Consider the following 25,943-nt stretch of genomic DNA (forward strand, 5'->3'; position numbering starts at 1 on the left):
AAAAAAAAGAAGAAAAAGAAAAGCGGAGCAAAAAAAAGCAAATTGTGAAATTCAAGATAGTTGCAGTTTTAAATAAAAAAGTCTCTTACCCGTATGTACCGATACTGGGTTTTCTGAGGATTCTTTTTCTTTTGGTACTTTTTTTGACATGCCAGCAGTTTTCTTGTAACCTTTTCTAGCCTGATCTACCAGACGATGAAATTCATTTTGATGTTTTTCACCTGAAATTCAAAAGATCTTCTTAGCAAAACAAGCACCATAAAATGGAGATACGCGTTATCAACTCACCCCAGTAAGAATAGCAAAATTTAACAGAACAGCAAACATCAAATGCTGGCGAGGTTGTGGAGAAACTGGAACCCTTATTCACTGTTGGAAGGGGTGTGAAATGGTGCAACCACTATGTAAGGCAGTATAGTGCTTTCTCAAAAAGTTGCAAACAGAAATACCATTTGGAAACCACAGCTGCCACCCAAGTAGATATATGCACACCCATGCTTTTTGCAGCTTTGGTCGTAATAGCAAAGAGCTGGAAACAACCCAAGTGCCCATCAACAAATGAATGGGTAGAGAAACTCTGGTATATTCACACAATGGAATACTATGCAGCACTGAAAAACAAGGAACTCATGAAATATTATTCAAAATAGGTGACCCTGGAGGACATTATGCTGAGTGAAACATCTCAGTCACAAAAGGAAAATATTCCATAGGGCCACTGTTCTAAAAAGGGACTGACATCAGAATTGATGGGTGACAAAAAAGGAGGGGAGGAATGATATATATTGCATTGAAAGAGCTGAGAAAGAGACTGTTTAAAAGGGACATATGAATGGGTAATCTTGTCATTACAGAAGTCCAGAGTGAAGGTGGCATAGTGGAGTGAACTTGGGGGGAGGGACTGCATAACAATGAAAGAGTTGTTTTGGTTTTTTTTTTCTTTTCAAGGAGAAGAGTGAATTGAGGGGTGAGGAAGAAAAGTGCAACAATGAATGACTGGAAACCCTAAGTCTCTGTAAACTTTCATTAAAATTAATTTTAAAAAATCCTGAATTTAAAAAAAGGAGATATGCACAACTAATAAGCTAGTATCAAAAAGTCAGAGCTATGGTAAGCATAGTTCAATGTCATAATTTTATAAAACATTTTGGATGGGAATGACTCTATGCGATACAATGTTATTGAAGGATAGGATGAAACACAATGTATACAAAGTCTATATACAAGCCAACATTAAATAAAAATTTTAAAAAACCCAAAGCACACAAATATATGAACATATACGAGTGCTAAATGATGAAATTAAGGTAATTTACTTTTTCTTGTGCAAGCAAATAAAATGAGTAGCTATTACATTTTTTAACCTAAATAGGAAAAAATTATATATACATATATGCTTACTCAAAAACAGCACCCTTAAGAATTACTTTACAATGAATTTAAAAGCTGCTAAGCACAATAATACAAATGTGAATATAGTATAATATTCCTATGAATAGTCCATATTCCACATAGGTTTTTAACAGAGCACTAAAGACACTACTTCTTTTAAATATGGAACGCTTCACAAATTTGGATGTCACCCTTGTGCAGGGGCCATGCTAATCTTCTCTTTATCGTTCTGATTTTAGTGTATGTGCTGCACGAAAGACACTATTTCTTTAAGTTAACCACTAGACAAGCTGCAAACTCAAAACACAAGAATCCAATTTCCAAGACATAGAAATGCACTAAGATGCAGAGTAGTAACTGGACTACAAAACCAAAACCTACTCATTCCAATTCTTTCCTTTTTCTTTACATTTCTATTTCCCATTCAAATTGCTTTTTCAACATTTAAAGAATTTCCTCTCAATCTACTTTAAGATATTCTAACACTAATCTTAATTTTCTACTATTTAAAATAGTATTGTTTTTTTCAAAGAAGAAAAAGACTACTTGGAAAAAAACACTTCATGCTGGGAAAGGTGGACGTCAGAGAAAGGGAGAGATCTTCAACAAGACGCAGGGTCACAGTCACCCTAACAATGGGCTTGTACATATCAGAGATCTTCAGGGTGGGACAGAATAGGGCAAGGTTCAGATGAGTTGTTCACAGGGTCACTGTAAATGTAGTAGACTCAATAGCACCTATCAGCAAAACAGCAGCAAGATTCATTAACCCTGGCCTTTTCTGTGTTAATTGAAAGGATTATGTGGTTCTTGTTCTATGATTTATTAATGTGATAAAGGACAATGATTGTTTTTCTTATGTTGAACCTCTTATGAATCCTACTTGGTCATGATGAATTATTTTCCAATATGCTGCTGGATATATTTATGAGATATATTGGTCTCTAGTTTTCTTTTTTGGTAATGTCATTACCTGGGTTGGTATTAAGTTTATGCTTGTTTCTTAGAATAACTCCAAGAGTGTTCCTTTTCTGTTTTTTGTTGTTGTTTTTTAAATAATTTGAGCAAAATTGGTGATAGCTCACCTCTGAATATTTGGTAGAATTCAGCCATCTGGACCAGGGTACCTTTTTATGACCTGCTCAATTTCTTCTTTTGTGATTGGTTTATTCAAGTGTTCTGTCTGACCATGTCAACGTGGGCAGTGTGTTCTGGGATCCTCATTCTTCTTACTGTTACTCACAATTTGTTATGATCCACACAGTCAAATGCCTTTGCATAATTAAAGAAAACATAAATAGGTCTCTTTCTGGTATTATCTGCATGCAGCAAGATCCATTTGACATCAGCAATGATAGCCATAATTCCATGAATTCTTTTAAATCTAGTTTAAATTTCTGACAGTTCTCTACCACTGTCCTAGTCATTTTTAATTAATCTTCCGAAATATTTTGGTTGCATGTGATATTAAGGACACAGTTCAAAAATTTCCACATTTGGCTGGATCATATATTTTTTAAATGGGAACAAATATGTATCTCTTCCAGTCAATAGGCCAGATAGCTGTCTTCCACATTTCTTGGCATAGATTATTGAGTACATTCAGGGCTGTATCTATTTGTGGAAACATGTCAACTAGTATCCCATCAATTCCTGGGATCTTTCTTTTTTTTTTTTTTTGCTACAATGCCTTCAGTGCAGCTTGAACATCTTCCTTCATTACTATTGGCTTTTGATCATATGTTACCTCCTGAAATGGACCTACCGATTTTGGTACAGAGACGTTATATATTCATTCCACTTTCTTTTACTAATCCCTGCATCATTCAAGATTTTGTTCATTGAATCCTTCATGTTCTTTTGGCAGTCCTTGGGTTGTTCAATGTTCTTCTTCAACATCACATCATAACTCAAAGGTATCAATTCTTCTGTCGTCCCTATCACTGTCTAGCTCTCAGATACTCTTCACTTTGAGCAAGTAAGGTTGTGTCATCTGCAAAACAAAGTTTACTGATGAGTCTTTTCCAATCCTGAGGCTACATTGTTCTTCAGAATCCTGCTTCTCAAAGAATTCGTTGCATACAGACTGTACAGGTATGGAGAAAGGATACAATTCTGACATACAACTTTCCTAATTTCAAACCATGCAGTGTTCTCTTGCTCTGTTCACATAATAACCTCTGGGTCTTGGGAGAGGTTTCACAGTAAATGTTCTGGGATTCTCATCCTTTATAATTTAAGCCTTAATTTGTTATGATCCACACAATCAAATGCCTTTGTGCATTTAACAGAAATAATAACAGAAACTGAATAGTCATTCTTCTGATATTCTTTGCTTTCAGCCAGGATTCATTTGACATCAGTAAAGATCTCTCTAGTGCCATGGTATCTCTTCTAAAACCAACTTTAACTTCTGGCAGTTTCCTGTCTACATTTTGTTCTAGCCATTTCCCCATGATCTCCAGCAGTATTTTGCTTGCATGTGATATTCATGACATTGTTCAGTAATCTTCACATTCTTGGAATCACCTTTCTTTGGAATGAAAACAAACATGGATCTCTTCCAGTCAATGAGCCAAGCAGCTGTCCTCCAAATTTCCCAGCATAGTCTGGTGAGTATTCCCAGAATGCACCTGTAATTTGAAACATGTCAGCTGATATCTCATCGATTCCTGGGGACTTACGTTTTGCCAAAGCCTTCATTGCAGCTTGAACTTCTTCATTATCACTGGCTGTTGATCATAAGATACTCCCTGAAATATTTCAATGTCAGCCAATTCTTTTTGGTTTAGGGACACTTTGCATTCCATCCTTCTTCTTTTTATGTTTCCTGGACCATTCAAGGTTTTGCCCATAGCACTCCTAAATACTGCAATCTGAGACATGAATTTTTCCCCCCCAATTCTTCAAACTTGAGAAATGCTGAGCAAATTCTTCCCTTTTTAGTCTTCAATTCTAGGGCTCTGCATATTCCATTTTCTAGTTTGCTTTGTCTTCTCAAGCTTTCAAAATCTTCTGTCCAGCTCTTTTATGTCACACAAACTAATTATTAAATAAAATATTTAAATGTGGAGATTTGTAGCCTAAAATATAATCAAAATATATGACTAAACTGTAAGGCTAAGTATTAAAGATTTTTTGAAATCCTTCAAGTTTTTTGTTTTGGTTTCTTTTAGAGCTAAATTAATTTAACATGATCTACTTATTAAAAATAAACTTCCGAAAAGCTTATATATTGTCTTACCTGTATCTAATTTATATTTTTCTTAAAGTGGTACAAACTATTAGCCATTATCCTTTTAGTGTTTTACATTACTTTACACAGAAATGTTCTGATTTTTATAGGCATTATTTTGAATATTCAGTGATCACTTTATAGTCCCTTCTTTATCTCCTCTGAAGAAATATCACTTCAGCTTCTCAAAAGTTAATCAAAGAATCTCATATCGTATGCCTCTTCCTAAAAACAAATCATCTAGGGTTTCATTTTTAGATCTACGGTCCATCAATGCCTAAGCTTCTTGTCCTGCTATATATAGTGAGGCATCAGCATCTATATCTACATTTAGAGCTGGTACATGGCATCCTCTCTCCTAACACAGGTCACTGCTGAACCTTTTCTTCAATTTTAAGAACTGGAAAACCAAAAAAATTCTCTTAGCACAACTGAACCACATCATGACTGGGAATACTCACTCAATACACTACTGTTTAAATCTAGGCATTTAAATTTAAACCAAATAAATAAGGATCTTTAAAACCATTAATCCACCAACAAACAGCAAAGCAAAATGGTAAGGTTGAACAGTTGGTACCAACTAATAAAATTAAAACATTATCTGGCACAAATTTTCAAGTTATCTAAGTACTAGAATTCTTCACAGAGTATACACATCAAGTGGCCTGAGAAAAAAGACGGAGTTAGTTTTCAACTTTCTCTTAGAAAATCCCATCATTTCCCACAAAGATGTTTTAAGAGCAGGAACTAAATATTTGGACAATGTTTTCTTACTCATAAATCAAAAAGCAGATAAAAGTTAGGAAAAAAGGTCACTGTCTCAATTAAAATTTAGTCTCATGTTAACATGAACAATTTACATCCAATGTTAACATAAAATTTTATTAAAAAAAAAAAAAACTTAAGAAGAATTAAAGGGTGGCCTAGTGGCAAGAAGCTGCACTACAAACCCAAAGGTGCACAGTTCAAATCCACCGGATGCTCCACTGGAGGAGGAGGGGCAATCTCTTCCTGTGCCAGTCAGATCCAGCTCGACAGTACACAAGGGAGAGGGGGGGGAGATGAAGAACTTGATAACCCAAATTTTTGTTGTGAGTAGAGAAAACACTGTACAACTTACGATATATTCTGTGGATTTCATCTATTTCCTTTTCTGTTTGGTCCTTTGTAAACACCATGATCTAAAATAAAATGGGAGAGAGAATAAAAATTTTTAAGACAAAAATGAAAATTAGTACTATAAATTTTAAAATGCCCTAAATGATATCTAACAAACAGAAAAAAAAATCTCTTCATCTCTGGTTTACATGGTTCAAGTAAAAATTAATTTTAGTTTACTTTTCTTGAATATGGTATTTTCACAATTAGGATAACATTTCATTCATCATTTTTTCCTATTACTAATAAATGTAATACTGACTCCATTATAATATATAAAAATTAATATCATGACTAAATTTCCTACTTCCATATTTATTTTTACACATTCATTAATTTAACAGATAACCCTACAAAAAAGGAAGCATCTGAAACACAAAAACTCAAACTCATTGCTGTTCAGAACAACTCCTAGCTGGCCCTCCATCAGGTTACCAAGACTGTAAATGACACAGGTAAATATTGCCCATCTTTCTCCCACGGAGCCAGAGTAAATTCAAACCACTAGAGAACAATTATACTTTTCCACTAATAAAGTAGCTGTCTCCTACTTTCAGTTTAATTTCTCCAAAGCCATATGAAAAGAGAAAAACAGAATAATGCAGGTGTACTGGATCAAATTTCTAGTTCTTTTTTTCATGTTACACATAAAGGATTACAAAACTATTCAAATGCTTTATTACAGCTCCCCTCTTATTGGTAGCACAGGTGATAAAGTAAATAGATTAAAAAAAATTTCCTATCATCTTGTTATAAATTTACTTCCCTAAGGTTGTTAACTCCCTCATAAACTCATGACCAATAGTCTAGAAATGAGTCTACTTGGGAGAGTTCTAAAAATGTTCTCCAGTAGCATAAGACACAGTGTCCACTTTATTGTTTAGTAATTTTTTTTCAAGTTTCTCTTTTTAAATTATTTTCTCAAAGATTTTTTGACAACTCATTCCTCAAGCTTTCATTAAGAAGGCAAGAGCAAGTTTTAGATCTCTGATTCCTGCAATAAGCTCAACTGAATACTCAATTCTCATAAATTCTTACAAAGTACTTTTCCATGGGAATAATCTTAAAATTGCAGAGTTTATCAGATCTGAAAATGGGCCTTGTTGCTGTTGTTAAGTGCCATTGAGTCGCAGGCGACTCATAGCAACCCTATGAAGGAGAGTCCTCAACGCTTGGGTGTCTTTCATCCTCTCTCCAGGTTCATTGGGTTTCCGGAGGCAAGCTATTACGGAAGTGGAAATGGGACCTTAGAGAGCATCTATTATAACCTCTTAATTTTATATAAGGTTCTAAAGAATCACAGATGTAGCTCAACAAATGTCCTCAGTAGAGTAAGAACCATCATTACCACTACCCGATGCACAAAAATATGTTTTCTTAGGACTCTTAAAACACTCACAAATTCTGAGGAGCTCTCTCAATATGTGTTACGTGTTGTGCTACCAAATGTCCAGCTGTTCAAATCCATGAGCTTCTCCTCAGAAAAAAGATAGATGGGCATATGCTTGAGGGTCACTATGCGTAGGACTTAGCCTGATGGCCCTTGGTTTTTGGGTGATTGTAGTAGAGCACTGAACTTTTCCTTTCTTTCAAGATACTGAAATAGATACTATCAACGTACAGTTTCATTCAGGTTACTGGCTTCCAGACGCATCCTAGTCATCTCTATATTTTCAATTTCTTTAACGATTTCCGCTTCTGTTAAAATTGAAACATAGTGAATGTTAATTTCATGATTTGATCATTATATTACAATTATATAAGTTATTGATTAAAGGGAGCTGGATGGCAAATGTAAGAACTCATTGCATTATTTTTGCAATTTTTTTAAACTGGTCTAATTATTTCAAAACAAAAAAGTTAAAAAGATAAGGAAATGTAGTTAAAACCATGAACTCTTACATATGCACAACAGTTCAAAATTTATCTAGAAGAGTAAATTCAAGGTCATTTGTTTCCTCTTTTGACTATGTAGGTGTAAACAGCAGTCCCGATGAGACATGGGATATAAGACATGAAAATTAACTCATTAGAGTGAGTTATATTCTTCAGGATTTCTTATGTACTCAATAACTACCTGGCCAAATGAATTTGTTCAAAAAACTGATAGAGCAGAATGTGGAAATTACTCAACATACTATTAATATTCCATGCAAGTAAAATCTTGCTGAAGATTATCCAAAACCCATCAAATATTAGGTCCAGATGAGCATCAGCTGTAAACTCTATACTCTTCCTGCGTTTCCGACGACTGGCTTCTTCACTCTGTCATAGCTCACAAGTTAACAAGATGGGGTCCTCACGAGCCCCTGCTCCTCAAGGCAGCAACATTTGTATCCTTATCCATGCATCCATCGATGCCAGGTCAGTAGTTGATAAAACATGCCCAAATACCACCTACCTCTTTATTGCCAGATGTTAACTTCTCACCACTGAACCAACTGGCTGCATTATGACAGATGGTAAAGAGACTAAGATTGTTAACAATTTTAGTTTGCTTGGCTCCACAATCAACCTTTTGGTACCAGCAGCCAGGAAATCAAAAGACAAATTGCACTGGGAAAGTCTGCTGTCAGGGACCTCTCCAGAGAACTGAAGAGCAATGACGTCAGTCTGGAGACTAAGGTGTACCTAATCCAGGCCATAGTATTCTCAATTAATTGCAATGAATCAGAAAGCTGGATAATGACTAGGGATGCCAGAAAGAGAATTGATGCTTTTGAACTATGGTGCTGGAGAAGAGAATGGAATACATTATGGACTGCCAAGAGAACGAATAGGTTCATCCTAGAGAGGGTGAAACAAGGCTGTTCCTTGGAGGCAAGGATTCTGAGGCTTCACCTGATATACTTACTACATGTTGCAAGGAGGGACCAGTCCTTCAAGTGGGAAATCATGCTTGGAAGGGTTGAGAGACAGAACAGGAGAGGAAGACCCGCAATGACATGGATGGATTCAGTGATTTACTTAACTTTTGTCTACTGTCTATAAACTACACAAAAATGTTCTATTAAGCAAACTAGCATGACCCACTTCTTTACTACTTTACCTGATTTAGGATGCAGAGAATCACACTGGGCATTGTACATATGTACAAACTCTTGATGTCTTTTAATAAGCTGTTGTCTATTTCCTTGAACAGATAATCCATGCTGTTTTAGCCTTTTCTTTAAGTCACGATCAGAGAGCAGGTTATACACAATTTTGGGAAGTGGCTTCCTTTTGTGACCAGAACTGAAAAGGGAAGGGAAGAACACAATTTTTAAGAAATTCACTTAAAATCATACTCAGGTTTGCCCATAATATATTTACAGCTGACCCTCCAGGGGGGTTTCCAAAGTTGGCCTTTCAGAGGCTGTAAATCACAAGGAAGGAAACTGTCAACGTTTAGTCTAAGAAACTGTTGTTGTCGCTATTGTTATCAGGTGCTTTCCAGTCAAGTATGACTGCTTCCCTGTGAACAACAGATCTGAATCCTGTCCTATGCTGTGCCATCCTCACAATCTCTAGAGCACACTGAAACCAACTGCTATAGTCACTGTGTTAACCCACCTAGGTGAGTGTCTTCTTTTCTGTTGTCACTCTGCCTTCCCAAATATGAAGTCCATCTTTAAGGAACAGCATCTCCTAGCAACATACTCAAAGTGAGCAAAACATTACCATCTTTGCCTCCTAGGAGCACCCTGGCTGCACCTTCTCCAAAACATATTAGTTTTTTTCATTTGGAACTCCATGAGATGTTTAATACTCCTCTCCAACATCATACATAGCTCAAGAGGCATCAATTCTTCAGTCACCATTATTCATTTTCCAGCTCTCAGAGACATAGCAAATATTCAAAAGACCAAAACCTGAGTTAGGCACACCTTAGTCCTCAAACTAATAACACTGCTCCTCAATATCTGGAGAAGACCCTGACTACAGACTTTCCCAGTGCAATACGTCTCCTGATCTCCTAACGACTGGTACCAAGTGTACTGTTTGTGGATCTAAATAAGATGAAGTCAGTAACAGTTTAAATCTTTTCTCCATCTATTATGATGTTGCCTATCTGTCCAGTGGTCCAATGTCTCTATTTTCTTGATGTTGACAAGATGCAATCCTGTATATGCTCACCAGTCTATGCCCAGAAATTTGGAGCACAGCTGCCTGGTTGACTAACTAGAAGAGATCCACATATGTTCCCATTCCCAAGAAAGGTGACCCAACAGAATGTGGAAAATATCTAACCATCTCATTAATACCATGCAAGCAAACTACTGCTGAAGAACATTTTAAAAAATGACTCCAACATTACAAAGACAAGAGAACTCCCAGAAGCTTAAGCTGGATTTAGAAGAGGCCATGGCACCTCAGATATCACTGCTGATAGCAAATGGATCTTGGATGCAAGTAGAAAGTAAGAGAGGAATGTCTATCTGTATTTCATTGACTCTGCAAAGGCACCTGGCAATGTAGTCCCTAACAAATTATGGCGAACACTGAAAAGAACGGGAGTCCCAGAACACTTGACTGTGCTCAACCTATACCTAGACCAAGAGACTGTGCAAATAGAGCAAGAGAACATTACACGGTTTAAAGCTATGCCAGGGTTATATGCTTTCTGCACAACTATTTGATCTCTATGCTAAGCAAATTATTCAAGAATCTGAACTCTATGAAGAAGGTGGTAGCATCAGTATTGGAGGAAGACTCAATAATAGTCTTCGTTACACTGATGAAACAACCTTGTTTACTGGAAGTGGAGACAATTTGAAAAGCTTGCTGCAAAATATCAAAGACTGCGGCCTTTAATATGGATTGCATCCCAACATCAAAAAAACAAAGATTCTCACCACTGGACCTTTTGGGTGGGACTATACAAATAAACTGTGTAAATCACTAAGATGAAAATGGTCAGTTTTGCCATTCCACCAAAATTAAACTGAAAGGTTGGAAAAAAGGGATCGGGTTACTACCAAGAAAGAAGTGCCAGAGTGTGCAGCTCATTTTGTGGACCCTTTTCAAACCAGAGATCAGGAGCTCTAACACCAGAGAGATGGCTGGAAACTCAAAGTGGCCTAAGACAAGATAGTGGCAGCAGTGGTTGCAGAAAGTAGGAGTCTGGTGTAAGACAGAGTTTTGGGCTTCTAGCCCATGGCGCAAAAAAGTGAGTGTTGGCTGATGGAACTGACTCCTTTGTCCATTTATCAAGGTTTGTCTGCAGATGCACAGAGCTAGAGGCAAATTCAGTTTAAAGCAGAGTTACTGGCAGAGAACACAATGCTCCTAGGCATAAAACTGGCAGAGCTAAAAGAGCTTGATAATATTTGTTTGAGCAGGGTAGAGGTCAAAGGTCAAAGAGAGATGCCAGCCTTTTAGCCAAAAGAACACTATCAATTCTGACCAAAAAATCATTCCCAATCCTAAAAGGTAACCTACTGCTTCCTTAATCATTCTCAAGAGTATTGTCTTTCAGTTCCGTGTCGTTACTGTAATGAAATCTGGTAGACAAGTGGTGACTGCTTTGGAGAAGACAATTGGCAGAAAATGTTTAAAGCACATCTGACCTCACTGGAAGCAGCTCTGTGTTGACTGATGATAAAGATGATTTGTTCCAATGTGTAACAAGGAAAAAAAAAAATTAAAACATTTCTATGTTAAAAAATAAAAAAATCTTACACTGTTAAGGAAAAAAAATTATCCATTCCTCTTCTTTAGTGAGGATCAGGCACTGCCATCTGCAAGCCCATATGTTATTTCCATAGGAAGAAATAAAACATTGCTTTTTTTTTTAATAAGGTAAAAAGATTTATTAGAAAGTTACATCACAAAGAAGGAGACCTCCCCTCTGGAGGGAAATATGAAAGAGAGGCCTAAACATTGCTTTTTAAAATGAAAGAGAATTCACCTTAACAAAAAGGTAACAAAACCTTGAGAACATCTTATAAAGAGGAACCTGTTAGCAGATTCTTCTTGTTACTGTTGAAGTAGAAGAACCAACTCATAGTTAACCCTCTAGCAAGTTCTGAAAGATAGTACATTGCACATGATGTGACTATTCATCTTTTTCCTCACAGAACAGCTAGTGGGTCTGAACCATATGCCTTTAGGAATGGAATGGCAGGGCAACTCTGTACATGAAGCCACCAGAGCTCCCAAATCCACTGTACCTTATTTCTGAATACAATGCTTAGCTTGTCCATGGTAATTAGGTATTTAATAAGGACATACTGAACGACCATTATGATTACAATCATATGAAAATGAGAATTATGATTAAAATCATATGAAAATGGTCAATTCTCAGTTTAAAACTGGTAAAAATTCAAAACTATTAAGATATATCCATATAATAAAGTTTTACAAATGATTTCTATATAGCTAATTCATGGAATCATTGTTGCTATTGTTGGTGGTAGAGCTACTGTTTAACATCAAGTAGGAACTGACCCATAATTGACCTTCCGGAAGGTTTTCAGAGGTTGTTAACTGCATGGGAGGAGATACTAATTTTTCTCCTGCCAAGCAGCAGATGCATCTGAACCACATGCCTTCAAAATTGCAACAGAGCTTCTTATCATCAGAGTTGTTAGGTGTCATCAAGCCCAGCAGAACTCACAGGTCAGATCCCTGCCCTATACTGTGCCATCATCATCAACTCTGATGTATTAGAGTCTAGTGTGACAGTCACTGTGTTAATCCATCTGATTAGACTGAGGCTCCTCTTTCTTTGATTCTCTACATTTCCAAGTATGAATCTATTTCCAGGGTCTGGCAAGTATGTGAGATGAAGCTTCAACCATCCTGGCCTCTAAGAAGCTGTCTGGCTATACTTTCTCCAAGACATACATATACATGTTTGCTCTTTTGGTAGTCCACGGGATATTCAGTACTCTTTCCAACACCACAACTCAGAGCCATCAATTCTTTTCTGTCATCCTTACTCATGATCCAACTTTCAGACCGCACTTGATGGACTTACATGGGAATCACACTGATTATATCGATGAAAGAATCAATGGAGAAATTCAGTACCAGTAGTCAAAAGCAGGCCAGATTCTGGCTGTGGAACATGCCCATCAATTATTCATGTGTAAGAGGCTTTGTTTGTCATATTTTGGGCATGTTTTAAGGAGGGACCAGTCCTGGGAGAGGGACATCATGCTTGGAAGGGTAGAAGAATGGAGAAAGAGAGGGAGACTATTGACTGATACAGTGACTGAGGTAGTAAGAGTAGGTGTTTCGGAGACAACAGTGTTGGCACAGAATAGAGCACGTTTCAGGACTGTTGTACAGAGGGTCACTATGAGTTGCAAATGACTCACCAGCACATAACAACAACTTCAAATTGAAACTGAAGAAAAGCAAAACAAACCCAAAAGTTCCAAAATATGATCTAAGTCTATCTCAACTGAACTGAAAAATCATCTTAACACATAAAGAGCTGAAATTAGGAAAGAATAAAGAAGAATCTACTTAGTGTTTCTCAAGCAGAAAGAAATTGAAAAGAAATTCAAGCCTCAAGTTCTAATATTGAAAGAAGCTATGGGCAAAATCTTAAATGATCCAAGAAGCATCAAAAGATGGAGGGAATACACAGACATACCAAAAAGAATGTGGTTGACATTGAAACATTTTAGGAAGTAACATATGACCAAGAACCAAAGGTCATAAACAAAGAAGTTCAAGTTCCACTGAAGGCATTGGCAAAAAATAAGGCACCAGGAATGGAGAAAATACCAACTAACATGTTTCAACAAACAGATGCAGCCCTGCATGTGCTTACCAGGTTGTGTCAAGAAATTTGGAGGACAGATACCTGCCAAGAGACTTCTGGAAGAGATGCATATTTGTTCTCCATTCCAAAAAAAGATGATGCAACACAATGTGGTAATTATTGAACAATGCATACAATTAGGAATAAACAATCCACACAATTAACTACACTCGTGGCCTAACTGTAGGGAGCCGCACTGCTAACCCAAAAGCAGTTATTCTCTGGTCATATGAAACCACCAGCCACTCCAGACGAGTCTTCCTCCAATCCTAACACCATATCTAAAGAGATGAACAGGGCATCAGTACATGCTGGTTTACAGGAAATAATATTCGAGATTATACATTTATTCTACATCTCAACTAAATAAGTAACCTAAAAACACCAAAGATAGATAGGTAACCTCTTATGCAATTTAAAACCTTTGAAAATCTTCCAGCAGTGGTTCTGATTCGATAGCAATGAGAGAGAATTCACGTAACGCTGTGCTTCTCAAAATCCACATCAACAGGAGAACTGTTTAAAATACATATTCTTAAGTCTCCTTTCCCATATCATTATGCTCCAGGTCTGAAGTGGATGCCTCAAATCAGTATTTTCAACAATGTTCCCCAGGGTAGGTCTGATGTAAGTGGCTCCAAGGCTGATTTTGTTCCTAGCTAAATTATTTCTTTTATGCTGTATTGATAAAGTTTATAAAAGCCAGAGATAAGTACTCTAATTGTAGAAAAGCCTGCAGTTCCTCAGATTATATTTTTCTGGAAAGTGTTCTTTTTTTAACAGCTCACTGAATTCTACAAGGCTTATAAATTATGGCTAAATAAAATCACAATAGGTACTAACAGCTGAATCATTTTGGAGGAGTTTATACAAACAGAACAAGCTATAATTCATTAAGTTCATATTCAAAACATTTTCTCAAGGACAGATGATTAAATTTATGACTGTGAAATTCTAGAGAAAAATTTTATCATTCACTGACATTTACACTGTAAAGTGCCATCAGAGATCGACAAGTGCCATGAAGAATTTTAAAATATGATACCTGATAAATATTTCCCAAACATCAAAACGGCATTGCTCTTTCTTCCACGACGTAGTGAAATTGAATAAATCACTTAAGGATCTGAAGATAGCAAGAGAAATAGAACACTCTTTGCATTTAACTCTGGCCTGAATCTATGGAATTGATAGAGGGTGTTTTCCGTAACTAAGAGCTTACCCATCAGGGTGAAAGACATTTAAAAACTGACAGAAAGTTAGACATGTAACAAGACCCTAGTATATGTCACAATGCTTGCCAAAGTGTGTCTTCACAAACACAAGTTTCTAAGATGTTAATACAATTTATAAGGATAAAAGGAGTTTATGATTAAATAAATTTAGGAATGACTAGCTTAGACACAATCCAACATTTCCTTTTAATGGAGGCCTTTTAAGGAGCCTTCAATGTGCTAGCTTGTATAATAAATTCCTTCTGAAGGACAGGACATATTACGCATATTTCTTTGTCGCACTACAGAGCAAACAGCAAGACTAGTGTGTCCAATGGTGCAAGATTTGGGAATCTTTATTGGCATTTATACTTAAACAAATAAAGAAGTATGTAAGAAGAGGAAATTGGGAGAACTAAATGTGTTAGAAGAAGTATGACAGAAAAAGAACTCAAGAAAGATTATCAGTGATATTTCTTCTTTTGACAAAGAGAAAATGCTAAATTCTTCAGGAAGAAACATTTCTGAAGAGCTGATAAATTCATGAGACTATTCTGCTTTATAGGATATTATCCTTGGGATTATACATTTATTCTCAATCTACTAAGTAATCTAAAACTGTAGAGTTTATTCTCATAAACAAACTTACTCACGAGGACTGAGTATAAGATTTTCTCCAGGTTTCAATGAAGGTATGTTCCCTAAAGTAAGTAAGTAAGTAAGTAAGTAATTCACTGAGTTTTATATATATAGTTTTTATAAATTCTACTTTTATGTTAGTTCCTCAGAATCTGCACTCACTCTGATTATTTAAAAGTTCATATAAAAGATAAAAGTGATATATTTTTAACTTTAATCACAAAGTTGTTTTTTTAAAATGGCCCTGCTCTACTAACACAGACATTTCTCCTTTTATTGCACTGTGCAGATACAGCAGAGTTTGTGTTTTGTTTCATTGGTTTGTATTTTTGTTTGTTGTTGTTTTGTTGTGTATTTTTCCTCCACATATTAAAGATTTGAGTCAATCTGCTTGATCCCCAGCACAAATCTGTCTTGGAAGAAGTGTAACCAGGGTGCTCTTTTAGAAGCAAGGATGGTGAAACTTCGTCTCACATACTTTGGGCATGTTCTCACAAGAAGCCAGTCCTTGGAAAAGACATCATACTTGGAAAGGTGGAGGGTCAGACAAAGAGAAGAAGACCCTCAATAAAATAAACCCTCAATAAACTAACACAGTGACTACAACAGGCTTGAGTATGACTGAGATTGGCACAAGATAGGACAAGGTTCAAATCTGTTGTTCTCAGGGTTGCTGTGAGTTATAGTCAACTCGATGGTCCCTAACAAGAGCAAAGTACAATCACAAAGTCTATTATCTACATCACTCTTCCAACAGTATATACTCACTTCTTGTTTGTGTTGTATTTTGGTAATTCTCACATTATTGCAAACTTTTTCATCATGTTACTGCGTACCATAGACTATGTTGTTGTTGTATGCCATCAAGTCGCTTGTGACTCATAGCGACCCTATGTACAACAACCCTAAACCCTGCTCTGTCTTGCGCCAATCACACTGTCTCCAACACACCCACCCTGATTACACCAGTCACTGAATCAATCCATCTCATAGAAAGTCTTCCCCTCCTGCACCATCCCTCCACCCTCCCAAGCATGATGTCCCTCTCCAAGGACCAGGCCCTCCATACTCAAGTGACCTGATTTAATTCTGTGATCTGGAATTAGACTTGCAATATCTCAATATCAAAACTATGGTGTTTGACAAATACTCTTCTAATACTTCAAAGTTGTGAAACACAAGGGCTCATCATTCTCTCAAATACCATCAATTTCTTCAGCTTTCTTTCATACTACTCAAAATTTCTGTTCGATTACCTATCTTATAATCTATCTTGTATCAGAATAAAAATCCTTCCAGTACACCAAGGATAACCTAAATCCATGCATTCAATCTCTTGTGCTCCTAACCTGGTTTCATGTCTCATCTACTTTCTTTGTGGAAACAGTGACAGGAATGTGAATGAAGGCTTAAGGGGATTTAGTTCTAAGAGCCTCATGTCATGTTTGAAGTTGCTCAAGGTGTCCAAGTCATGGTAACCCTATGCTACACTTGGAGCAAGTTGTGGTGCTAGGTGATCCCAAGTTGCTGTGCTGCAGTCCCAAAGGCACACAGTTCAAGGTCATCAGCTGCTCCAAGGAAGAAAGATGGGCGATTTCCTCCTGTTTAATTAACTGCCTCTGAAAACCCACCAGAGGGTCAACTACGGATTGGTTCTGAAACTATGGTACACAACAACATTTCATGTTAAGTCAAATTTTATAAGCTGTTCAAACATTTGATATCATTAATTGTATCTGGCAAACTGGGAGTTGAGAGAGGAGAGGGAATAGAAGACCTAGTCAAGAGAGTTGAAGGAAAAAGCGAGGAGGAAAGGAAATATGGCAGCTGGCTACTGGGGGGATAAACAAATGCTGATTTCTTTTTCAAGTTTATAAAGCACAAGAAGCATCTCCAAAGTAGCCAAATGGTTCTGCTTAACTTCTTACCTTCTGAGGCTTTCTTTCTTTTCTTCACGTGATAAACAGCTGTCTAAGTGCCGGTTAATATGATTTTCTGAAACACTAACACCACAAACAGGACAGTCCACTATCATTTTTCAAAAGAGAAAGAAAGACTTTATTATTTGTAGAAAGGGGCAAAATAATATAACCTTCATCAGAAATGAAGTTTAAAAAAAAATCCGACAGAATCTGAACCTTAACATGCACTTAGAAAAGCCCAGTTGTGGGGTGGGGGGGTGCAGTGGTGGTGGTAAGGAGAACAGAGAGTGACAAGAGCTGGATAACTTGGTAAACAGGTGACGGTTAAACAATTAGAATTCTAGGCCCAGAGAGGGGAAAACTCCAATAAATCAATAGGAAATGTCATTGCTTAGATTTTTTTTTAACCAAAGTATGACCAGACTCTAAGGCTAATTTAAAATTTTCCCTAGCCTTAGATGCCCGCTGTGTTTAACGCAGCAGTAATCATAACCTTGTTATAGAAGAGGAGGGAGAGGGGAGGCCAGGCAGAACTATATTAAGGCGTTTATAGGATTAAGCCAAGTACTGTTCAATGTTGTTACAAATTCATTTATTTAGATTTCATTTGTAACTGCAAATATAATGTTAATTTTAAATGCGCAGCAGTTCTCAAATAGTCTGGCAGAGTTGTAAAAATCTGTGGAATGCCTCAGGGTAACAGTCACCATGGATAATGGGTAGAAATTGAAGAAGTAGGAGGTCAAGGGCAATGGTGACTGACTAGGAGAACTTTCAAGTTCTACAGGGGAGACTAGGTTTGATTTTTAGCCTGCTAGTGTGATGTGATACAGTTTTCTTTCTACCACAGGTATGCATTCAGATATCTTGGTTTTAATTTGGTTGGATTTTTTTTTTTAAATCTATTGTGTTTTATCTTACTTGTCTGGTTTTAGATTTGCATGGGCTTTGTATAAAGATCTTGGAATGTGTAATCCATAATTAAGGTTTAGGATTAGATTTTTGATTACACATTCCAAGACCTTTTAAAAAATATTCATTATGCTTCAGTCTGCCTCAACAGATTAATAAATTTAACAGTCTAATGCCATAAAGTGGAAGCCAGAGTGACATCCACTTCCTAAACAACATGCCTCTGGAAATTCCATGAACTTTGAGAAACAACGATAGTTATTGAAAGACTTCAGGCCTTTTGTTCATAGGGTAGCTATGTGTCCTGTTCACCTCGATGGTAATCAACAACAACAACTGTGATGAATAGGTTTCAGAGGAGTTTCTAGACTAAGAAAGTCTAGGAAGGCCTAGCAATTTATTTCCCAGAAAATAAGTCCATGAGGATTATAACAGCCTAATTCCATTGTGCAAGGGATCACTATGAGTTGGGGCTGCCTCAATGGCAACTAACAGTAAGAATAATAAAGAGGAAGTCAGGTGTAACAGCACTGTATCTAACACTTCCACTTCTACTTTAATGGAACATTTTATCACTTCACCATGGAAGATTTCATTTGAAAAAGGGTTGTTAAAGATAAAAGTAAACTAACTATCCATCTCAAAGCACTGCAGTAAGAATGAACTGACCAGTGGCAAAAAAGTCTGAACAAGGACAAATATGCTAACAAATAAGAGTAAAATTTGCAAATCATTATTGATTTAAGCAGTTAAATCCTAAAGGTGAAAAATTATTAAGGTGAATAAGCAGAAAGCCCTGCACTATATGGGCAACAGGGTACTAAAAATGTTTCTGTTTCTGCCTAAGAGGTGTTCAGAGCATAACTGCTGAAACAAGACATGGAAAAACAAAGTTACATAGCAATCACATTCATGTGGTAAGCAAACTGCATAAAGAATGATGCCAGAAACACACTGCAGTGATGTGAAAAAAAAACAATGTTATCAAACATAACCAAAGAAAGGCTAGGCATCTGCATAAAATCAAGGTGTAGAACACTGTTAACAGACATTGTCAGAAAAGTGGAATAGTTCTTTTTCTGACCCATAGTGATCTGACCTGATGCGACGAAATAAAACTGCTCCTCTAAGTTTTCTTGGATATAATCAGAGCTAGGCCTTTTCCCATCAATGTGTTGGGTGGGCCTTTCTGTTAGTATATGAGTGCTTAACTGTTGTACCTCCAGGGCTCAGGGCTCCATTCATTAAGAAGCAATAGCAAGTATTTTAGACCTTGTATTCCCTATGGTTTCCTATTAAACTCTGCCCCAATAGCTAGAAAGTAGCCACAGAAAATAAGTAAACAAATGTAAGTGGCCTTTTGCCTTATCTCCTTTCTTTTTTTATTTTTTGTTTTTTTGTTTGTTTGTTTTGCCTTATCTCCTTTCAAGGGGGAAGGCCCATCCCTTTGGGGCTATAACTTTCTAATACATCTATCATAACTATTTCCCCTCAAAACAAACAAAAAACATATGTGGCCTTTACTTACTAAAGTAGATGGCAAGCCAGATTTAACCCAAAGACCATAGTTTGTCAATCATTTCAAAAGTTTAAATTAAAAAAAAAAAAGTTTAAATTTAAGTATAAACTTGAAAATATTTATACATAGAGTATAAAAAAACAACGGGGAAACTGGTAGCCACAGCAAGCTTTTTAGAGGGAAAGCTGGGAAATGTCATAAGTAGGAGACAAATGAGCAAAGTCTTTAAATGTGAGCATGCAAAAGTTGGACTTGATTCACAATGCACTGGGGAACCATTGAAGGCATTTAAGCAGTGGCAAAGAATGATCAAAACAGCACCTGAAGATTAAACCAGAAAACTGGAATGGTTAGACAGGATAAGACGAGTAGGGAGGGAGGGCTAAAAGCTGACAAGTAAACAAGAATGCAATACTCAAGTGTAAAATAAAACTCATGCAGCAATTGACTTGGATTCTTTAAGAAAGGGGGGTGGGGACTTCCCTATAAGCACAATCCAGGTCAATCGCTGGGACTGTGACTTGGTGAAATCTGGAGTTCCCTTTTCCCTCCTTTTTCTCATCCTTTATCTTCCCCGATGCTCATTTACTCCTGTTTTATAGGGAAGATTTCCATTAAGAAAATACAAATGGAAACGTATTTTCCTACCTTTAGTTACGTGTTTCAAAGTGGATGTAGAGGGTGTCACTGGAATAATACCTGAAGGCCCTGGAGCTGCATCTTCTACAGAAGGTGTCTCTTTTATCTTTGCACAAGTGTTCCTCTTTTCTTGATGGCTGAATTCACTTTTGTTTTCTTTTGGCAATAATTTTGATGTAGAACCACCAATTTCTCGGGTCAAGAAATTTTGCTTTAGAGAATGTCTGAAGTCAAAAGGAGTATGTGCTTTAGCAGTATGGTTCTTTGAAGAAGAGGAAGCAAGAGACAATGTGGGTGGTGACTCTGGTGACTTGAAGGCAAAGTGCAACAGGTGATTCCTTCAAACACAAAGGACACGACAGACAATCAAAATGTCAAATGAGCTACACTGTTTTTCCAATTAACACAGTCTGATGAAACACTGCACTTACTCAGTGATAAGAACCAAATAAAAGTAAATTTTTCTAGATAAACTACAACTCACTACAATCAAGTAAGAACTGACTCATAGCTGACCCTTCAGCAGGTTTTCTGAGGATAAAAATCTTAAAGGAGGAGATTGTCCACCTTTCTCCTTCAGTCACTGGTGGATTGAAACTGGTAGAATCTTAAGGTTAGTTAGCATCACAACATCCCTACAAACTACAAGAGCTCCCTATCTAACTTAAATAGGAGTGAATGCATCTATAAAAGAAAATGGACCTACTTTATGTTCTGGCCATGAAGAACATTTAATGATCTGATTTATTCTCTAACCACAAATACCTGTAAATTCTGGCTAACACCAACTGTTAGAGAAGAGAGCCTACTGCCTTTGCTACTAAGCTTTCTCTCCCAGTCCCAGTCCAGGAGTGCATGAATCACAGGTTTCCCACAGAAACCCAGAGCCTGAAGGTCTCTGCTGCCATTACTGGTGAGCTTGCCCCCTGACCCTGACCCCAGGCCCAAAAGCACACAGCCCACAGGCTTCCCACCCTAAAGTTAGCCTGCTGCCTTTGTTGCTGAGCCAGCATTTCCTCGTCTGGTCCAAGAGCATGGCAATGGCAGGTCTCTCACTGAAGCCTGGAGGCCACTGCTGAGACCTATTAAGAAAATCACCCTCAGCAAACTGATATAATAAAGACAATAGCAACTACTCACATCGACACAACAGGAGCTACCTCATATATACCAAAACAATGCTACATAATGTCAAGGAAAGAGCAGGCAGGATCAAACATTATGAAAAAGCAGAAAACACCTTGTAATAAAAAGTAGACCGACCAGACTGAGAATTCAGTGAATACACTGGAGACTGGAAGGCAGAAGGAATACACACTTTTATGGAGTTCTAAGAATTAGTACTGAAGAAGTTACAAATTATGGAAGAGAGAAATGAAATCATTGGTAAAGAGATGCAAGAATTTAAAACTCAATACAAGACAGAAAGGGTACAACCAACACAGTACTAGAAAAACTCGAATACCATGAAAATGCAAATTGGAATACTAAGACCAATATTGAGGAAATCATCAATATAGAACAAATAAACAGGATAGAACAGATGGAACAGAGATTCAGTGAAATAGAAGACAAAAACCATAATGAGACCTTGTTCTTGTTGTTATGTGCCATCAAGTCACCTGTGACCCATAGTGACCCTATTTATAGTAGCTCTGAAGCCTGCCCTGGATTCTAAGTGTGCTCTACTGTTCATAGAGTTTGCGAAGGCCTGAATTAAGACCTTACTACAAAAAAATTAACAAAGACAAGATGGAAGGAAAATTAAACTGGCAAAGAGATGGTGAAACTGTAACTATATGTAGACAATAAAATAGTGTACACAAAAAATATCAAAGACTCAACAAAAAACCTGTTAGCCATAGTAGTAAACTAATTCAGGAGAGTGACAAGCTGTAAGTTCAAAATACCAAAAAAAAAAAAATCATTTGGATTTCTCTACAGCAACAAAGAAAGCACAGAATAGGAAACAAGAAAAGCAAGACCACTTACAATTGCCAACCAAAAGATGAAATACTAGGAAAAAACACAAAAGACCTTTATAAGGAAAACTATAAAACATTACTATAAGAAACAATAAGAGATCTAAATAAATGGAAAAAATTATTCCCTCTTCATAGATGAAAACACTCAATATTGTGAAAATGACAATCCTACCAAAAGCAATCTACAGGGTGAACACAATCCCAATATAGATACCAAATTCATTTTTAAAGGAGAAAGAAAAGGCAATTTCCAGATTAGTCTGGAAAGGAAAGAGACCCTGAATAAGCAAAGCTCTTGCAAAAACCAAAAAGTAAGAGGTATCTCACTCCCTGATCTCAAAACATACTACACATTTCTTTAACATAGTAAAAAGTATATATGCAAACCCGAGAGCCAACATTGTTCTCAACGGAGATTAAAGGCATTCCCTTTGAGAACAGGAACTAGGCAAGGAGGCCCACTATCACCTCTGCTATTCAATATTGTATTGGAAGTCTTAGCGATTGCAGTAAGACAAGAGAAGGAAATAAAAGGTATCGAAACTGGCAAAGAAGAGGTAAAATTATCTCTATATGCCGATGATATGATAATATACTTAGAAAACCCAAAATATTCAGCAAGAAAACTACTGGACATAGTTGACCAATTCAGCAAAGTAGCAAGATACAAGATCAACAGATAAAAATCAATTGGATTTCTCTACAGTGACAAATACAGAGCTGGAGCTAGGAAAAACAATACTCTTTACAATAGCTAATCACAAAAGTAAATAATTGGGAATAAATCTAACCAGAAATACAAAGGATCTATTCAAAGAAAATTACAAAGCATTACTACAAGAAACAAAAAAAGACCTGGAGAAACAGAAGAACATATCTTGTTCATGATAAGAGGACTCAATATTGTGAAAATGACAATACAACCAAGGGCAATTTACACGTTTAATGCAATCCCAATACAAATACCAATTCCATTCTTCAATGATCTAGAAAAGGCAATTTCCAATTTTATTTGGACTGGAAAGAGGCCCCAATAAGCAAAGCACTCCTTAACATTGCCGCAAATGACAGCAAATGTGCTTCTAAGCACAGTCATCAATTTTAAGTGTGGGGCAACATGTTAAAAAGAGAAAACAAGGTAGGAGGCATCTCCCTAATTTCTTTTCTTCCTTTTTTTTTTAATTAATTTTAATAAACATTTACAGAGATTTTGGATTTCCATTCATTCATTGCCACACTTTTCTCCCTGCCCACCAGTTTGCTCCCCTCTCCAAAAAGAAAAAGAAAAAAAAATTCCTTCATTGGTATACAATTCCCCCATCCCTTCCCCCCCATGCCCCATCCCGAGTGCACTTCTCTATGCAACCTTAATTCTGAATTCCTGTGCTAACCATAATACTCAATCATATATTGCCTCTAATCTGTTCTTTCCCTCATCTGTTTCAATACAGTATACATAATTTATCCAGTTTTTTATCAGTCTTACCCCAACCCTGATGTCAGACCCATTCTACAACAGTGGCACTATGCAGTATTTGTCCCTTTGTGACTGAGATATTTCACTCAGCATAATGTCCTCCAGGGTCACACACTATGAATAATATTGCATGAGTTCCTTGTTTTTCAGTGCAGCGTAGTATTCCATTGTGTGAATATACCACAGCTTCTGTATCCATTTGTTTGTTGATGGGCACTTAGGTTGCTTCCAACTCTTTGCTATTGTAAACAAAGCTGCAATAAACATGGGTGTGCATATATCTGTTTGGATGGCAGTTATGGTCTCTCTGAGGTATACTGCCAGTAATGGGATTGCTGGGTCAAATGGTATCTCTATTTGCAATTTTTTTAGAAAGTGCCATACCGCTATTCACACGGTTGCACCATTTTACATTCCCACCAACAGTGAATAAAAGTTCCAGTTTCTCCACATCCTCGCCAGCATTTGTTGCTTGCTGTTCTGTTAAATTTTGCTATTTTTTACTGGGGTGAGATGATATCTCATAGTTGTTTTGTCTCCCTGATTTCAAATCCTACTACAATGCCATGGTGGTCAAGACAGAATGGTACTTCCAAAATCTCTGTAAATGTTCATTAAAATGAGTAATTTTTTTTTCTTTTAAAAAAAAAGACAGAGTGGTACTGGTACAATGACAGACACTTAGATCAATGGAATAGAATTGAAAACCCAGAAATCAGCCCATCTACCTATGGTCAACTGATTTTTGACAAGGAGATGGAATCAGTTAAGTAGGGAAATGACAACCTTTTTAACAAACGGTGTTGGCAAAACTGGAAAACTCTCTGTAGAAAACTCAAGCATGATCCACACTTCACTCCATACATAAAAACCATGTCAAAGTGGATCAAAGACCTAGGACTAAAACCATTAGAGAAAAGCTTGGAAGAACTCTAGAAGCCCTAATCCACATAATGAACAGTCTTCCAAGCATCATGAAAAACCTGCAGCCAGAAGAAGATAAAATAGATAAATGGGGCCTTCTAAGAATAAAAGCCCTATGCACATCCAAAAAGTTCTCCAAGAGGGTAAAAAGGGAAACCACAAACTGGGAAAATGTATTTGGTAATGACATGTCTGATAAGGGACTTACATTTAGAATTTATAAAATACTCAAGCACAACAACAAAAAGGAAAACAACCCAATTGAAAAATGGGCACAGGATATGGACAGACACTTCACCAAAGAAGACATTCACATGAAGAAATGTTCAAAATCCCTAGCTCTAAGGGAGATGCAAATCAAAACTATGAGATTTCATCTCACTCCAGTAAGAAGAGCAAAATTTAACAGAACAGCAGACAACAAATGCTGGCGAGATTGTGGAGAAATTGGAACCCTTATTCACTGTTGGTGGGAGTATAAAATGGTGCAACCACTATGGAAGGCTGTACAACGCTTTCTCAAAAAGTTGCAAATAGAAATACCATTTGACCCAGCAATTCCACTACTGGGAAATACCCTAAAGAAACCAGAACTGCTACTCAAGGAGATATACGCACACCCATGATTACTGTGGCTTTGTTCACAATAGCAAAGAGCTGGAAACAACCCAAGTGCCCATCATAAAAGGAATGGCTAGAGAAGCTTTGGTATATTCACAATGGAATACTATGCTGCACTGAAAAAGAAGGAATTCATGAAATATACAAAATGGGCGACCCTGGAGGACATTATAGTGAGTGAGATATCTCAATCACAAAAGGATAAATATTGCATAGTTCCACTGTTCTAAAGCAGGTCTGATATCAGAGTTGGGGAGAACCTAAGAGGGGTTAAATAATGTATACTGCATTGAAGTAGACGAGGGGAAAACATGATTAGGTATTATTGTCATGACAAGAGTCCAGAATAAAAGCTGCATAGTGGAGTGGACTGGGGGTGGGGTGGGGTTGCATAACAATGAAAGAATTTTAATTTTTAAAAATTTTTTTTACTTTTCCAAGAGGAATGTGAACTCGTGGGGAGGGGTGGGCAGGGAGGAAGGAAATTGTGCAACAATGAATGACTGGAAATCCAAAGTCTGTAAATTTTCACTAAAATAAAAAA

General features: G+C 36.9%; 1 protein-coding gene across 1 annotated transcript in view; it reads right to left on the reverse strand.

Moving 5' to 3' along the window:
- The window catches only part of RAD18 (RAD18 homolog (S. cerevisiae)), a 135,446-nt gene that overhangs the window by 58,491 nt on the left and 51,012 nt on the right, over window positions 1–25,943 (reverse strand). The window contains exons 6-11 of the mRNA XM_006888949.1: window positions 20,402–20,730; window positions 17,329–17,428; window positions 8,838–9,022; window positions 7,410–7,486; window positions 5,751–5,811; window positions 90–221 (exon numbers count right to left, since the gene is read on the reverse strand). Coding sequence (XP_006889011.1) covers window positions 90–221; window positions 5,751–5,811; window positions 7,410–7,486; window positions 8,838–9,022; window positions 17,329–17,428; window positions 20,402–20,730 — 884 coding nt within the window. The remainder of the gene's footprint in view (window positions 1–89; window positions 222–5,750; window positions 5,812–7,409; window positions 7,487–8,837; window positions 9,023–17,328; window positions 17,429–20,401; window positions 20,731–25,943) is intronic.

This window comes from Elephantulus edwardii, unplaced genomic scaffold (genome assembly GCF_000299155.1).
Source record: "Elephantulus edwardii isolate Elephantulus edwardi_28Jun2011 unplaced genomic scaffold, EleEdw1.0 scaffold00073, whole genome shotgun sequence".
Classification (NCBI taxonomy): domain Eukaryota; kingdom Metazoa; phylum Chordata; class Mammalia; order Macroscelidea; family Macroscelididae; genus Elephantulus; species Elephantulus edwardii.